Source organism: Acyrthosiphon pisum, chromosome X (genome assembly GCF_005508785.2).
Source record: "Acyrthosiphon pisum isolate AL4f chromosome X, pea_aphid_22Mar2018_4r6ur, whole genome shotgun sequence".
Taxonomy (NCBI): Eukaryota; Metazoa; Arthropoda; class Insecta; order Hemiptera; family Aphididae; genus Acyrthosiphon; species Acyrthosiphon pisum.
In genome coordinates, this window is record NC_042493.1 from 106,383,910 (window position 1) to 106,402,263 (window position 18,354).

Consider the following 18,354-nt stretch of genomic DNA (forward strand, 5'->3'; position numbering starts at 1 on the left):
AGTAGACATTATGACGAATTCAAATCAGTTTTCAAAAGTATTATCGCATTACTAGATCTATAGATAGGAATTCATAGGCGCGAATTAGGACGATTGGGGGTGCTCAGACCCCCCTCCCTTAAACTTAGCCGTAGCCCCCCCTGCCAAAAAAAAAAACCTAGAACATACAATTTTAATATGCTATATTGCAATAGTCTGCTAGCCTTTAATATATTCAGCCCCCCCTCCAAGCCAAAAGTTGAAATTGCGCCTGCACCTGACCTGTTTTTTTTTTTGCTCAAAAACATACCTCACAAAAAAAACTTTCACGCCTCGTAAAGTGATCCGATTTCGATAATTTTTTTTGAAAGAGAAACACTTCTTGCAGGGTGCATTGAACTTTGATTTGCAAAATTCTATTTCTAAACCATAAAATATGGTTTTTAATATGTCCAATTTTCACAAGATTTTGTTATTTTTATTATGTTTGTTTTACCTAAGCAACGAAATTAAAAATCAAAGTTCAATTGTAAAAAATTAAAGAAATTTTTGTTTATTTGTAATTGTTTGCACATATTATTTAGTTTCCATGGTTTAATAGCATATACCCAATTATTATTTTTCGATCAATTTATAAATTTAGTATCAGCTATTCAGTTAATAGTCTTAACTAATAATTAAACTTTAACCTAACCAAATACTAGTCTATCATGGGTTCTATTAAAAAGATTTTACCACCTCAACCACATTATTTGTCCGGATACACTGGATTTGTTCCGGGCTACAAAAGTTCCTGTGGTCAGAGTTATGGAAAGTTAACTCACGATTTGTTTTTCGACAATACAGTTAAACGATCCAATGTACCAGTACTAAGTGACCTTACTAACGAATATGACAATTCGATTTGTACTCTTCAAGAAGAGGACTCCATAAATAAGCGATGTGAAGACAATTTAAATTGCAAGTTTACTACTGATATAATGCCAGGTTATGCCGGATATGTACCTCAATATATCTTCTTATGCGGAAACAAGTATACATACATATTTTAAAATATTATAAACTATTTTTTCCTATACGGATATACTTAAAATGTTACCCTTATGTCTATTTTTGAACTAGGTATACTGCGGACACAACTCGGGCAATCAATAATTTTGTGAAAATACTAAAGGCATGTTCGTGTCCAGAATGTGAACAGAAACTAGGACGTTCTGTGAAAATTGATAAGAAAAATCTAGATGTTGAGGCGAGTGTACCACAAAATGTCAATGAATCAATGAAACATCCATTATTCAAAAAGGTTAAACATAAACTGTTATAAAATGTTAAGACATAGATATATTTTGATTATTTTAAACGTATCTTCGATTTTCAATAATATTATTGATATTATTACCACTAACCACTATGTACTAACATGTTATAATACGGAAAATCACTTTTATTTTGAAGTTATTATTGTAATACAAATATGAAATAAGATTGTAGGTAACATTTATATTTTTTTCTAAATTATATTCAAGGCGTATTTTAAAGTAGGTTAATACAGGTAAATCCAAGTCGGTACTTAGTTACTTACTCGGTAGTTAGTTTTTTAATTAATTAAAACAAAAGCTATGTTCATTAAATTGTTTTATTTTTTTGCTGAATTGCTAATATATGTATAGGTACCTACGTTTTTATTAGTTTATTTTATAACATTCATACTTATTTTGTAAAACATACAATACATTTATATGGTTATTCTTTAAAAACACTATTAAAATGTTTTTTAGGACTTGGAAGCTGAAAAAGCATTTAAACAACAATACAAACAAACTCCGCCGATTCCACCTAACAAAAAAACTTATTTTTTGGAGAACGGAAATCCACACAAAAAATGCATGGCTGGTTATGCAGGACATGTACCAGGTTTATTATTTGAGTTTGGCCAGTCAAACACTCCTGCCACAATAGACGCTCTGAACAAATTCACAGACCTGTATATCAAACACAAATTTTAACACATTGACGGACACTTATTCTAAATTCCCATAACGCTGTATATGGGAACGCACTTTTTTTTATTATTTATAGTGAAATGTATAGCAAAATATAAAACCGAAAATTTCGGATCCTCTGACGTGTGATCTCCAACCCCTCAATTTGTATAATATAAATTGTATGATAGGAATAAACAAACAGCATAGTTCTATAACACAATAACAACAGCGTTAAAATTATTGAGAAAATCTTATCCTTTTTTCTGTTCACATTAATTAATAATCACAATTGTGAACACAAAAATGCATTTTGTAATTTCACAAAATTATTGATTCCCCAAATTTGCGTCCTCAGTATATCTAGTTCAATAATAGACATATTACATTTTTGGCATGATAATATTTAATATTTATTTTTTATTAAAAAAAAAAAAAACAAATATTAAGAGGACTCTTTTTAATGAATAGATAGTCATTATTAATATTGGAAAACAATAGGCATTTATATTAGGTATTTTAAAATATGTATGTATACTTGTTTCCACATAAGGAGATATATTGAGCTACATAATTATAACATAAGTATTTAGTAGTATACCACTAAAGTAGATATATAACGACGAGATGGAGCAACATACCAACATGTTAACAAAGTGCCCATATATTGTAAATTGAACATTTTTAACACTTCGCAGGTTTATTTTGAGATAGCCCTCTAGGCCTCTAGCTTTTATAACTACATAGGACCTAATATGTGTTTTCTGTACGGCTTTGTAAATAAATGTGTTATCACATGTTTTGTGGCGAGAGTATATATAATATTACTGTCCAAACTTTGATAAAAATGTATATGTATATTATGAGGTACCTACACAGATATATTATTATGATCACCTAAATTACAAATTGAAACATATAACATAAATATTGCGCAGGATACATAATAATGTTTTTCTATTTATGTTATAATAAAATTTAATAAAATTGTAATGTATTTACTACTTATAGTTTAATTTAAACAAGGTTTCTATAAGTTCATAAAACACGTTATAAAACGAAAATAAATGGAGTACTTACCAAAAATAGCGAAAATATAAAAACCGAAACGGAAAAAAAATCATAATATTAATATAATTAAATTCATACATTCAGCTGTTATAAAACATGTGGAAATCCTAATAAACCACCAGGTATATAATAATATTATGTCTGCAGTGTACCTAATATAAATATACATTTTTACGTAGGTAGTTTGGACATTAATATTATATACCCCTGCCACAAAACATTCGCTAAACTCATTACAAAACGGGAAAAAAAAAAACTCGTATTAAGACCTATGTAGTTATAAAACCTATAGAGGCGTAGAGGGCTATCTCAAAATAAATCTGCGATGTGTTACAAATTTACAATTCACAATATATATGGGCACTTTGTTAACATGTTGGCATGTTGCTACATCTCGTAATCGGTACATTAATCTCTTATAGCATACCGAATGTCAACCTTTTTCGTTCAGTATTTTTCTAATATTTTCCGCAACAACATAGATAAAATGTACAATTTTATGTACCGCCACCACGTCATGATAGTCACAGTTTTCTGGGCTGTAAAGGCATTATTGTTGAACGGGCGAGTTAGTGGAATCTGGAAATACCAGTAGGTACTTACCTACTGATAATATAATAGGTACCGGTTTATACCAGATATTATGTACCTGACTCAATATAACTTCTTATGTGGAAAATAGAACCTATACATAAATGTTTTTTAAATAAATTATTATAACGGATTTGTTCCTGGTAACAACAATTACTGTGGTCAGAGTTATGGAAAATCAACTCACAATTTATTTTTTGACAAGACAGTTAAACGATATAATGTGGTATATGTACCAATACTAAGTTACCTTACTAAAATATATGAAATACGACTTGTACTCTGTGATGTGAAGTCAATTTAAGTTGTAAGTATACTACTAAGTACTTATATAATTATGTACATAGCTCAATATTATATATTCTTAAATGGAAACAAGTATGCATACATTTTTTAAAATAATATAAACTTCTATTGTTTTCCAGTATAAATAATGCCTATTCATTAAAAGAGTCCTCCTAATATTTGTTTTTTTTTTAATAAAAAATAAATATTAAATATTATCATGCCAACAATGAACAATGTAATACGTCTATTATTAAACTAGATATGCTGAGGACGCAACTCGTGAATTCAATACACAAAATGCATTTTTGTCTCCACAATTGTGATTAATTAATGTGAATAGAAAAAAGGATAATACATTCTCAATGATTTCAACGCTGTTGCTATTGTGTTATAGAATTATGCCGTTTTATTGTTATTCCTATCATACAAAATATAGTATACAAATTGAGGGGTTGGAGATCACACGTCAGAGGATCCGAAACTTCGGTTCTATATTTTACTACATTTCTATATAGGTTAATAACAACAACAAAAAAAGTTTGTTCCCATACAGCGTTACGGGAATTCATAAAAAGTGTCGACTGTGTCTGTCAATGTGTTTAAATCTGAGTTTAACACACTGCAAGTCTGTTACATTTGTTTAGCGGTTTTTTTTGTGGTAGGAGCATGAATGTCCAAACTCAAATAAACTTAGAACATGTCCTGCATAACCAGCCTTAATATTTTTGTGTGGAATCGCGTGGGTTGGTTCTTATTGTTTTTGAATGTATAAATGAAAATTAACGAATAACCATATAAATATATTGTGTATTTCACAAAAAAAGTATGAATGTAATAAAATAAACTAGTAAAAATGCCAATGTGTTGATTTATTTATTAACATAGGTACTGGTCTGAAAACACGTTTAGTGCATATTTTGTGGCAAGAGTATCTGAGTATATAACTGTACTCAAATAAGAAACATGGTACATGTCCTGCATAATAAATTGAACAAATTTATGATAGTTAATATTTTGATAAATTTTATATTGTATTGAAAATTTTAAATAAACATTTTATGGAAATTTCAAGTACCTACGGTTGTATAAGAATTTGTTAATTTACTAGTGAATTAACAATGTCTAGCATCAAAAGCTTGCAAAAAAACGAATTTGACTTTTCGGTAGACTCTTTTATAAAATTTTAACAAGAATATTTGATTTTAAATTTAAAATTTAATAATAATTATTTTGTTGCTAAAAATATATAAAATAAAGATAAATAATATAATCTTGAACTTTAAAACATTGATCGTAAATATTTGCAAAAGCAGCAAAATCTTGATTAAATAATTCCGACAAAATATTGAATATGCAATCCGTTGAATAGCAAAATCTTAAACAGCATAATCTTATGAGGATTCTATAGGCAACAAAGTGTAAAGTCTACAGGATCAGCTAGTAGTAATGACGTATTGTAGGTATATATTCAACAATTGCCTATAGTCAATATTATTATATATTGTACATTGTAGAACAATAATTATACTTATATATTATTGTAAAGGAAATTAATGGCTATTCAAAAAAATTAAGAATATTCTAGTCTTCATTGTTACAATAATAATGTACAAAAATGATTTTCTTATAACTATAATATTATTCTACCTAATATTTTTTGGATCAAGTGTCTCTTAGAAAAATCGATTTTTGGAACAAAATGTGATACCACTGAATGCTCCGTAGTCTGTCCTCACCAATATCTAACCTTGGTGACTTGGCGTTTGGCGATAATCTTTTTTTCTCACTATTTTCCTACTCGAAACTTGTAACGTGTTGAGTTTTGACTTTCAAAAAATTCATAACCTCCGTAGTAATAATTACTTCGGACAGATGACGTGAAACGTTAGGAAACACATAAAAACACACGATGGCTGTCATAGATTTTCAAACTGCGCCAGACGTGGAGTTCCTCGAAAACTACTTGAGCAAGAAAAGTCACACTGTCGGGTAAGCGGCTAAACTAAAAACCGTATGTACTTACCCATAATATGTATTATTAAACGTACTTATATTATTCTTGAATCTTGACTATATACACGTTTCAGATATGAACCATCCATGGCCGACGTTGACACTTATGCCACGGTCATGGCGCCCCAGGGCCCAGGCCAACACGCCCAATTTGCTCAGGTGGTACAACCGCATCAAGTCGTTCACCGACAAAGAGCACACCCAGTTTCCAAAAAATATATCTGACTTTTCGTCGGCTCCAGCAAGTGCACCAAAACCTGCAGATATGACGATGATGATGATGAAGACAATGTTATGTTCGATTCCGACAACGAAGACGTACGTCTGTTGCATTTTTTTATGAAATATACCTGATATACAGCTTTACTAACGTTTCGAATGCAATAGTCTAAAATTTTATTGCGTACATCTGATATTTCTGTTCAAATTTTAAAAACATTAGTCTTGCAATGCACACATTATCTCTGTTATGGTATTGCTCTCGTTTAAATATATTTTAGTACCATTCCATAGTTTTTCTTCAATTTTAGCTTTCAAAATTGCTTTCATTAGGAATTCGTTTATGATAATAATGTAACTAATATTTTGTATGTTAAATAAATAAACTATTTATGTTACTCCATTTAATAATTGTATAATATGAATGCGAACACATATTAATACATTTACTCACAATAAAAAAACACAAACATTCTGTATATTTAATATAAAATTCTTCTTGGTAAAATAAAAACAAAATAAAAAATTATCTTTTCATCTTGTAATATAAACACGAAATATGACATTTTCAGATATTATTCATCAAATAAAAATAAAATATTTCCTAAAAAGATGATATTTCCACTTTGCCTAAATTGATTTTTTCTTAAATAAACATTATTTTTGCGTCATTTTTCTTCGGACAAATTACGGTGTCTGGAGAGAAGTGCCACCATCCCCCTCCCGGGCATGGCAGATACCTACGGGTGCCCACTAAAAAATCGGGTGGTTCAATTTTTCTCCAATAACGAGATACCGTTTTCCTACACTGTCCATTTTCCTAAACAAAAAAAAAAAGATTGGTTTTAATTTTCCTCTACATTATTTTAGACTGTAATCATGTCTATTTTCCTCCAATATTTTAGCCAGTGTTGTAGTATTACGTTCCGTATTATAAAGATAGAGTAAGGCTATAGGATTCAGGGCTTGCAAACGTTATAATAACGTTATATTTGACAAAAAAACGATTGAAACTTGTAAACATAATTATATTGGAAAACGATAATCAAAAATAATTAAATACCTACCGCAAAACGTAACATAACTATTGAAAAAATATATTATATATCATTAAACAAAACATAACGCAAAACGTAATTTATAAAATATCATTAAACGAAAAATAGGGCCATTACCTACCCGAATTAGTTATTATTTTAAAATTTTATAGTTATAACTATTAACACCATTTAAATATAACGATAAACGCAAAACTTGGATAACGTTTTTATAACGATAAACGGTATCTCGTTTTGGCTACGGCCAAAAAATCTGGCAAACTGTTTAACTGTGTGTACGTGTTTAAAACCTATACACTCCGTCACAGTAAAAACCACACAATGGTTTAAGTTGCCGCTGGTCTATTAATGAAAAAAAAAAAGTAGGTAGGTAATAATATTTTCGTTTTATGATGCTGGAAATGTTATCAATTTTAATAAAAATTACACAATGTAACCATATATGGAAACAAGTAAATGCGTTGATTTTGAAATATTTTAATCTCAATAAAAAACTCTAAAGTAATTCAGCCAAACACCCAACAGTTAAATCCACGATTTAAGACCAGGAGTAATCACCGTGCTGTTGGAGGTTGCATGTGCTGTGTAATAGGTTTCGAGTGTACTTCGTCAATCATCATAATATTATGTAGGTCACTCAGTCTACAATAGTGTAAATGATGTGTTAAATTTTGATTCGACAATAAATCATTGCACATGAAATACGATTCTGAACTGAGACTGTGTGCGACGTCTATTGACCTTTTCTAAAAATAATATATTTTTATAGTTTATCAATTTTACTAATTACTTGAGTCATTTATTTTTCTATTATAGTTACGACCGCGACGGCGGTTGATCTCATTTTTGCCAAAAACATCGCGTATATTATATTTAGTATATTACCTATTATATTATTGTGGTGAGTCGACGAACTTAAGGATTGATTAATATTTACATTATTTAATAATATTCGGAAAATCTTGAAATTTTGTATAAACATTGTCTTAAATATGAAGAATAACTTGTGATAATTTCAAGTTTTAATATTAAAGGGTTTATTGCTTATGAATTTTACAAAAAAAAATTCTGAATTCGTCATCTTACCCCGTACTTGGAGTAAGTTGACTGGTGTATATTATTACATAGATAAATCAATGAAATATAGAATAAACATTTTGTATATTTAATCTATGATTATATTGAACATTTTATAATAAATTACTCGAGGTAAATTATTGAATATTATTTTTAATTAAATTATATTTAAGGAATTTATTTATTTAATTTTATTGAAATGTTTCATACAAATTGTATACACAATAAAAGTTCAAATTCACAAAATAATACAGATTATTTTTCTTTTGTAGTTTCTCAACATTGTAATCCTAATAAACTAGTTGTTATAACAATTTTATACTTTTATTTAATGTATAAATGTAAGTTGACGATACCTATGTCATCTTGCCCCACAAATTATTTTTAAACGTTTTAATTATTCATCATAACATGCAGTTTATCATAGTTATCATAAATATATTCAAAATATAGGTAATAAAATGCAGTTTCTAAAGTGTAAAATGGATTTAGTAATTATGCTTACGGTATTCGGATCGTTACTTCGAATGAACCAAAAATGTTATCAAAACGTGGTTTGGGGAAGAAACATTGATAAACTATTTAATTCTTATCAGAATAACCTCGGTGTCGAGAAATAAGTTGTTCGTAACATAATGCATGTAATCGGTTACTAATATCGATTGATATCATAATTTGTTAAGAATTATAATCAATTCGTCAACTTACCCGACTCGTCAACTTACCACACTCTCCCCTATTACAATATTATATCATATATTAGGTAGGTATTGATTATTGATATTAAATTATTAATGGTATTATATTATGTACAGTGTATACACATTTGGAATATAAAAATAAATATATTCCTTCAATTTCTTTTGAAAAAAAGGTTTATATTATAAATATTACATGACGCATAAGAATTGGTCTGAGAAGAATTTTATCGTTAGAGAATAATACTTTATACTATCGTAATATACGAAGAAAAAACAATTTATTAGGTATTATGTAGGTACATTATAGAGAACAATGTTTACGAGACATTTACATAGGAATTTTTTTTTTAATATGAGTTACTAAAATATTAGTTATATAAAAAATATAATACAAAGAATGTAAAATGCTAAAACTATAAATATAAAATGCTTTTATTATAACGAGCAGTATATTATTTAAAATAGTTCTAATTCCGATGAGGTTTTTTCAGAAATATTGTTCTCTAAAAATTGCGTAAGTTGTGCTCATAGTCTGAAATCATAGTTTAATACCTTTTCATAAATTCGTTTACGTTGTTGAATTTAATTTTTCATGTGCGCTGATTCAACACGATTGTACAAAAATATAAACTCAATGGTTGCAATCATGACAGATAATAATATTATCATTATGGTAATTAACTGTATTAGCATAGGTATCATTAAGCCGAAACGTTAGTATGTCGTATGTTAATGATATGTTTTCACCTTAAAACTTGCTTTTTTGACCAGGACAAAATCAATTTTATCAACGTCAAGTGAAAAAATAATTCAAAAAATATATAAAATACCTATAAAATATATCTATAAATAACATAAAAAGAGCCAAAATATTTGGAAATTTATATCATATATTTATAAAATGCTGATATAATTATTTGGTGACAATGTAACGTCAAGTCTCTACGGTTATATAGTTTTTAATTACGAATTGCAACAAAAAAAATCGATTTTGTCAAAAACTGGTTTGGCGTATTTATATTACCTTATTTGTTACATATAATATTTTTTTTGCCGGAAACAATTCTCAAAACAAAAGTTTGAAAAAATTGTACTGCTAAGGTAAAGTCGGAATGTCAGGCACACAAAAAAAACACCACTGCAGAACCAATACATTCATCACTACTAAGTACTAACAGAATCCAAATTTAATTAAATTCTCATGTTTGTTGTTTACATGTTGCTTTTAAAAAATAGTATTTTCTTAGTACTAAGAACGTAACATACGTAGGTGTATGTTCATTTAACTTTGAGCAACGCAAATCCCTTAAGGACTATAAATCAAACCTTCTAACTGGTGTAGTAATACACATACAACTTTTCGTTGCTTAAATTTATCATAAAATCTAATTTTCTTTAATCAATTAGATGATTAAAGATGTTTATTCAATATATTTTGTTTTAGTCAATACACAATTTGACAAAATTATTTTATATGATTTAGTTAGTTGTGATTTGGTTAATTTTAATTTATAGTTTAATATCAAAATATGTAGGTAACCATGCATGTAAAATAATATTGATGTACACCCATATTGTACATATACATTACCTATGTAAGTTTAGAAAACGATGATCTATTATATTTATACCTATTTATTGAAATATTAATGTTTTTGTTTTAAAATTGTAGACACTATTAAAATTGATTACTCATTTTAATTTTACCAGAAAGAATCATCAATAATAATCATGAATAAATAAATAATTTAAATTTAACAAGTGTGTGAATAATTATAATTGTGGTACCGGCCATCCCTAATATTTAAAATGTATGAAACACAATAACAATTTACAAGAATGTATTCTTTAATATTACTACCATCTTTATTGATATGAATATATTATAATCATGTAAAAACTGCTCACCAGTAACCTGTTATTAACTGTTGAGAATAATATAAATTTAAGTTTTACAAGATATAAAGTGCTGCTATTGGGTGGCTTCTTTTTTCAAGCGCCGCATGTCAAAAAAAAAAAAAATAAATAATGTACATCCGCATACATGCTTATTGTAAATTTAAATTACAGATTGTATGTTTTTAAAATAAAGTTAAAAAAAAAGTTTTACAAGTTAATATTTAATAATAATAATAATAATGAATATTAATGAATATACCTATACTGTAGCATGCTAAGGTGATTTATAGATATACTATATTTATAGTAGGTATTTGTTTTAATATAATTCGGCGGTATGTCTTGTGTAAAAATGAATTGCTGCCGTGTCATTTAATAAATAATTTAACAGGGCTTATGTATAAAAGAAAATGTATATTATTATTATTATTATTATTATTAAAAAACATTAAATAGTACCTATTATAATAAAATGAATACTATTTCAAAATGTAAATCTAATAATAATATAATAATAGGTATGGAAAAAATTAAGTAAAAAGTTATATAATTAAGCGAATGATGATGAAAAAAAAAGTATCCGATGCATAAAAACTGAAATGATAATACCAATATATATAATGTAATACTTAATACAATTTAGATAATGCAATGGAAATAGTTAATACAATATGAATGTATGTATTAAAGTCAGTAAGTTCTTTTACGCCCGTTCTTCAAGTGTCACGTGGATTCCGTTCAGTGCGTTCAATACGATTTCGCCAACAAGCCCCAACTTTTCTTCTGGGTCTATTGACTTAACTCTGTATGTTTTTATAAGTGTGGCAACAGCTATTTTGAGAACGATCATTGCGAACTTTTGTCCTATAACAAGTCATTGAAACACGATATAGCTATTATCGTTAACAGTTAATATTTTTTACTTGAATAAATTTACTGCCAAACCGTTTATTATCATAACATTTTGACTTGTTTTGGTTCATTATAAGTCATAACTCATAAGAATATATTATACAATTTAGTAAAAAAAATACTCAAACAACCAACTTGTAGAAATTAATTAGTGAATTAAACTTAAGTAAATATGATCCCGCTTATAATTATTTTCAAAGTTCCGAATTTCTTAAAGTAAAAATATATTTAAAAAAATTATAAATATGTGTAGCCGTGTAAGTCAGAATACATCGATCATATTGTATAATTACAGCAATAAATACCTACAACTATCAAATATTAATAATATAACAATTTGAACAAGAAAAGAAATAATTTATTCAATTTAGGAAAAGTTATATATTGAAAAAAATAAATGAATAAACAAACGTCGTTTCATTTTTCGTTACGATTTTTTTCCGGCCACACCTCAAGAAAGAAGTCTTACTTAAAAAAATCACGAATAAGAAATACGACAATTTTTTTTATGGGTATTTTATAGATTTCTACACAGATATATTACAGCCCTGTTTACATTTTATCATAGAAATAAAAATATATAACTTAGGTTTTATTGTCTCTTTATTTACCAATACAGTTCCTCGATCCTGCACTAAATGGTACGAAGGCAAAGCGATGGCGATCTTTTTTGTTTTCCTCTAAAAATCTATCGGGATCAAACTTTTCCGGGTTCTCAAAATGTTTTTCATTTCTGTGTAAAGCAAACACGTTTATGAAGATTGACGTGCCCGGCAAAATAGTGTGATCACCTACAAACATTCATTTACAATGAAAATATTAATATCATGTTAAATATTTATAAGGAAAAAATGGGCTTTCTACGCAGTCTGGACTGACACACTGTTTTTGAATGGCGATTGTTTTTAGCAAGTGTTTAAAATATATATAATCATATTCAACTGGTTATGATAACAATTACTATCACTTTAAAAAATCAAGTTTGAAAGGAGTTGTTTTTTAATGAATAACTGACTGACTAGTGATTTATGCTAAGATCAATATTTTGCACATAATTTGTTCATTAAAAATTATTTTAGATACCTATTGTATTTTAAAATGTAGTTGTGAAATTAGACGTATATACGTGCAACATTAATGAACATATTAATATATTGTATATTGACTACCTATAGTTAATTAAGGGGCTTAAGGGTCCCGGTGCCAGTTTTTCAAATTTTCCACAATTCTATAAAATTTGAAAATTCAATTTTATATTTTAGTTGCTACCTCAATTATAAGACTTCTCCACTAATCTACTACCCAAAAACTATTTAGGGGTGGTTGATAGGGTGTATTTTATCGAAAAAAATTACTTTACTGGAGTAACTCTCAAGTTTTATAGAATTGTTGGATTTCGATAACTTTTTTTTGTTAGAAAGAGGACGAGTTTTTATAGAGCGGATTGAACTTCGACTTTAGATTACAATGCTAAAAACAAAAAAGAATTAAGAATTAAAAACATGTAAACATTTGTAAAATTCAAAAGCTTATTATAGAACTCGTAAATAGAATATTGTAAGTCAAAGTTCAATGCGCCCTGTAAGAAGTTTTCCTCTTTCTAATTAAAAAAAATTTATCAAAATCTGATCACTCTACGAGGCGTGAGAGTTTTTCCTGTAATGCATGTTTTGGAGCAAAAAAACAGGTCGCACGCAGGCCCCTTAATATTTATTTTTACACATTTTGAAAAACTGGTAGTACTTTTGGTATATTATATGACTACTTATAAAAATAAAAATACTCGAATTTTTAAATATAACTAATATTGTTAAAAAACTGTAAATGCAAATAAAAAAATGTAAAACATTAATTATCTTTTAAATGTAATACCTAATTTTAAGAAACATCAGTACTATGTAAAATATTGATAGGCTTTTTTTCAACTTGAAACTTTTATCTTTTAAATAAAAAAATAAAAAAAATACTGATTTTTCTAAATATATTAGTCATTTTATGACCAAATAGTGTTTCAACATTTAAAGTTTTAAAATAATTATATATTTATTATTTTATTACCAATTGTGAGTGGTTTGTAAATTTGTCTACCAATAAATGGGACGGATGGGTAAAGGCGTAGCACTTCTTTGATTGTTCTTCCCAAATAGTCAAGACTGCTTAAAATATTTACTGTTAACTTCTCATCACCGAAATTTGGAATTTTTTCGTTTAATTCTTCCACTATTTTATCTTGTACATGTGGATGTTTACCCAAGACATACATAACCCAAGACAAAGTGACAGAAGTTGTATCAACTCCCTGATTAAAAAAAAAACAATGTTATTAAAAAATATAAAAATAATATTATGTCATAAATATCTGAACTTGTTCAGTTTTTTAATTTTTGCATATGCTTACCGCAAACATGAAAGTGTCAACTTCTTCTTGAATATCCTCATCACTTAATACTTTTCCATCTTCGGACACTTCTATCAATAAATCTAATAATGCTCTATTGGGTTTTTTTTCTAAGGATGAAATAAAATTATTACAATGCTATCGACACGTATTACAGTATAATTTTTACCATAAGGGGTTTTTTTTTTGTTTGCATCTGACGTCTGATCTTTGAATAGTTTAAAATTGTCCTTCCTCTCTTTTACAACCTGTAACAATTTTACAATATATACTGATATTTAATACAAAACGTACCTATAGTGGGTAAGTACTAATTTTTAATTTATTATAATACTGCGTATAATAGCTAATTTCAATGGTATTACCTTTCTTGTAAATGTATGTATAACGTCTATACACGCCTTTTGTCTTTTACTGAGAGATGTTAAGTTGAATAGTAAATTAGGTTTCAACCATGGTGTTATAAACCGTTTTTGCATGATTGCAGTAAGCCTGAAATTAAAAATTGAAATATTAATTATACATTTGAAAATGTATAACTTGTTATTTTTATTATAGTTTTGATAATTTATAAATGTTTTATACATAAATGCTAGTTTAAGGGTTGGAAACAAAAAGCTGCTGTTTAAATTATTTTATTTCATGTTTTCAATTTGTCATCACAGTTCACTGTTCAGATAGTTGTTTAAACCTAATTATATAATTTTCGGTGCAATAAATTTTATATTAATCTTGGTATGTACTTAAAATTCTACTCACTCGTCCAGAGCTTTAACATATTCCAGTTGGGAATTCTCCTGTGAGTTTAACTCACATCCCATGGCTGTGTTTCCGATGGTATCTAGTGCAGCCAATTTCGCGTAGGGCTTTATATCGAATCCATTAACGTTATTGACCTCTTTTCTTAACACCTTTACTAAGGTTTTAATCTGTTTTTCTATTAACGGTAAGAATTCCTCGAGAATATTTTGATGAAACGTTGGTGTCAATAACTTCCTTCTTGTATGCCATTTAGATCCTGAGTTTAACAATATACAATGATAATATTTTTATTATTTTGAAAAACATAATATATTTTATCATATTTATGCACATAAATAAACCGGTGTCTGATCTTTTTTACAAAACAGAAATATTATTATATTATTATTTTTTATTTTTTCATTTTTATTATTCGTACCCGGGTACGATATTTGGTTACATTATTTTATTAAGGTGTTAACGACATATTAAGTCTTACTCATGAGCAATTGTTCATATTTTGTTAATTTGTAATGACTTATTAGCTATTGGCTCTTCACCAAACATCCAAAAATTCTAAGTTTACGATACTATACTTAGTGGCTAATTGGAAATAGATAGGTACGGAAGGATGTTAACGGTTCATAATTTAAAGAAAATTCACTATATAGAAATACGAGAGTCAGTGTAAGTCTATATCAAAAGAAAATTGCACACTATAAAAAGTTTGCACTAGAGCTGAAAGAATTATTATAATTATTTAAATACATGAAATAGACAATAGTATAATACAGTGAACTAATTGACTTGGCAATGTGATACCCCGCTCTATATGTACCTATACTTAGGTTAGGTATTACCATGTAATCCTGGGTATTGTATCTTTAAACTTTAAGTATAAAAATGTAATCAAACTTCCAACTTTTAAGATATAATATTTTATACCTATTAGTATCTAACATATGCGTATAACAGATCGATAGTAAAAGTGTAATACGCTGTCTGCATCTCTTTGTTAGACCACTTCATTTATTATTTTACCAAAAGCTCCTATTAGAAGTTAGCATGTTCATTGATTTATACAAATAATAAAAGTTATTTTTTAATTAAAATAAATGATACACTATTTAGTATTTTTATTACAGGTACTAGTTTCTTATATTATTATGCATATGCATATGCATATATTGTGTATTATATAAATTTATTGCATTATTATTTATCTGATACGTTTATACATAGGCGCAAATAGAGGGGGGGCTTTAGGGGCTAAGCCCTCCCAAACATATCCTACATTTCGTTTTAAGCTTATTCAGTATTATCAAAATAAGGCTTTAGCCCCCCAAATCCCAAACGCTATTTGCGCCTATGCGTTTATAAAGTATTCTCTTAGGGAGGACGATAATACGATGTTGTAATTTTTAGTATCGATATAAAATTTAATTTCGTTGTATTGTATAAATAGAAAAGACTAATACGATTTATAGGTCATAGATGGATAGTTTTAAGAAAAATATAAACAAACATAAATTGAACACTAATGAACATTTTAATTATTATTTATGATACTAATATCCATTATCAATTGTCATCGTGGTTCGTATAGTTTAGGTCATGGTAACATTGTTTGATATGTTTATCATGAAAGCTATAAAGTTACGTAGTTATTTGATTTGATGAATTGATTAATTCGTTAGTGTGTACTTTATATGAAATGAAATGTATGCTTCGTAATTTTATTATATAACTCTATAAATATGAACAAATTATATAAGATTGTTAGCAATGTAAAATAATACAAGTACCAGTTTCTTTTTCAAAAATATGTTTTATATTAAAAGCAATTATCTGTGTACCTATATCGGTACATAAAAATATTAATTGATATCACTATATTGTAAATTTCAATAAAAAATCTAAATATTAAATTTATAGTTAATTTTTTTACCGGTTTTTCTATCTCATATGAATAATCAACAAAGTACATCACATAGTTGTGATATATTACAACTAGGTAATTTTTGTGTGTACCTATATCTATTGTTTTTTTTAAAACTATTTTTACCTGAACTGGTCACTAGTCCTGTACCGATAAACGGAAGTAGTAGATCATACTCTAAATTCTTGTCAATATGAACGGATGACTTCAAAATTTCCTGAAATAAAAGTTTAAAATTAAAACTTGACTTAGGTAATTACATTAATTTTTAATACACATAAACATATAGGCATATTATATATTTTCACAAGACAAATGTATGTTTAAAATGTACATCATTCGTAATTAGTGTGGCAATTTCAACCAGGTTTGATTGACAATTACAATGTTTAAAAGTTAAAAAAGTCTTCTTCAATATTTTGTGTAAATTTACCCAAACATAAGCCTAATGCCTATAAGTTGATACATTATCTTTTTTCAGTAATATAGGTATAAAGGATTTATTGATATTGTATAGTAGTTAAACAGTAATCACTTACGCTTTTTTTAGGCACCTATTAATTAACACAAGATTACTATTTAGTATACACTGATCACAACAGTTCACTAATTTTTTTGTACTACCTAATTATTAAAAAATAAAAGTAACTAAATTAAATTTACAAGTGCTTTAAGTGCACCTAATTTGCGAAATTATACTTATATAGGTAGTTAAAAAAATTATCTTTTGAATAGATACCTAATACCTTTATACTCGTACAACAAATTATAGGTACTTAATCACCAAAAATACAGTTCTTGTTTTTTTAATTGCATTTTTGCAAAATTAATTAATTAATTAATTAAATCTTGGTGTAATACATTACTTCAATAGAATATTTTCAAATTTACACGAAGATGTACTTGTGAAATGTATGGATTTAAATAGTCAATAGTAAACATAAATGAAACATTTTTTTTTTTTTTTTGTTTTTTTTATTCATTTAAAAGATTTCTATCCATTAACTTAATAAAAAAATGTTCGTATTAAAATAAATAATTTATCAATTACCTGAATATGATCAGCATCAGCCATTGCTATGAATGGTCGAAGACCAATCCATAGTTGATACGTGTCTCCAAATTTTGAATGCCATTCGAGTAAAAGTCTAAAGAAATCTATAAAAGAAAAATAATACAATTGATATTAGAAATGTATTTACATAGTAGGTATACTGCGTGAACAAGAAGTCTGAGAGTTTTGTAACCATGCAATAACTATTTTTAAAGCTTTTAAGTCAAATATGTATGTATATAGTTTGCACAATGCACTATTGGTATAGGTACAGGGGCAGATGTATACTTAAAAAAATGTATGTAAATACGTCTTCGTAATGATTTCAGGTTTAAATTATGTTATTCTTTTCTACATTTCCTATTATATCGGTCTAAACTGTTTTATATCATAACTGAATCATTCTTTAATTCGTGGTTACCACTAATATAT

General features: G+C 27.4%; 2 protein-coding genes across 2 annotated transcripts in view; one reads left to right on the forward strand and one right to left on the reverse strand.

Annotated features, from left to right (window-relative positions):
- The first annotated feature begins 586 nt into the window (after positions 1-586).
- Positions 587-2,862, forward strand: LOC100571231 (UPF0605 protein GA14893). Its single transcript, XM_008183917.2, has 3 exons — positions 587-1,012; positions 1,102-1,282; positions 1,758-2,862. Exons 1-3 carry the CDS (start codon positions 690-692, stop codon positions 1,983-1,985), a joined length of 732 nt encoding a protein of 243 aa, XP_008182139.1. The 5' UTR covers positions 587-689; the 3' UTR covers positions 1,986-2,862.
- Positions 2,863-11,544: 8,682 nt separating this feature from the next.
- Positions 11,545-18,354, reverse strand: part of LOC100570955 (cytochrome P450 4C1-like) — a 7,916-nt gene continuing 1,106 nt past the window's right edge. Inside the window, exons 2-10 of the mRNA XM_029485376.1 lie at positions 17,920-18,026; positions 16,995-17,085; positions 14,948-15,206; positions 14,554-14,680; positions 14,344-14,436; positions 14,189-14,287; positions 13,849-14,089; positions 12,402-12,581; positions 11,545-11,742 (exon numbers count right to left, since the gene is read on the reverse strand). Coding sequence (XP_029341236.1) covers positions 11,582-11,742; positions 12,402-12,581; positions 13,849-14,089; positions 14,189-14,287; positions 14,344-14,436; positions 14,554-14,680; positions 14,948-15,206; positions 16,995-17,085; positions 17,920-18,026 — 1,358 coding nt within the window. The 3' untranslated portion in view covers positions 11,545-11,581. The remainder of the gene's footprint in view (positions 11,743-12,401; positions 12,582-13,848; positions 14,090-14,188; positions 14,288-14,343; positions 14,437-14,553; positions 14,681-14,947; positions 15,207-16,994; positions 17,086-17,919; positions 18,027-18,354) is intronic.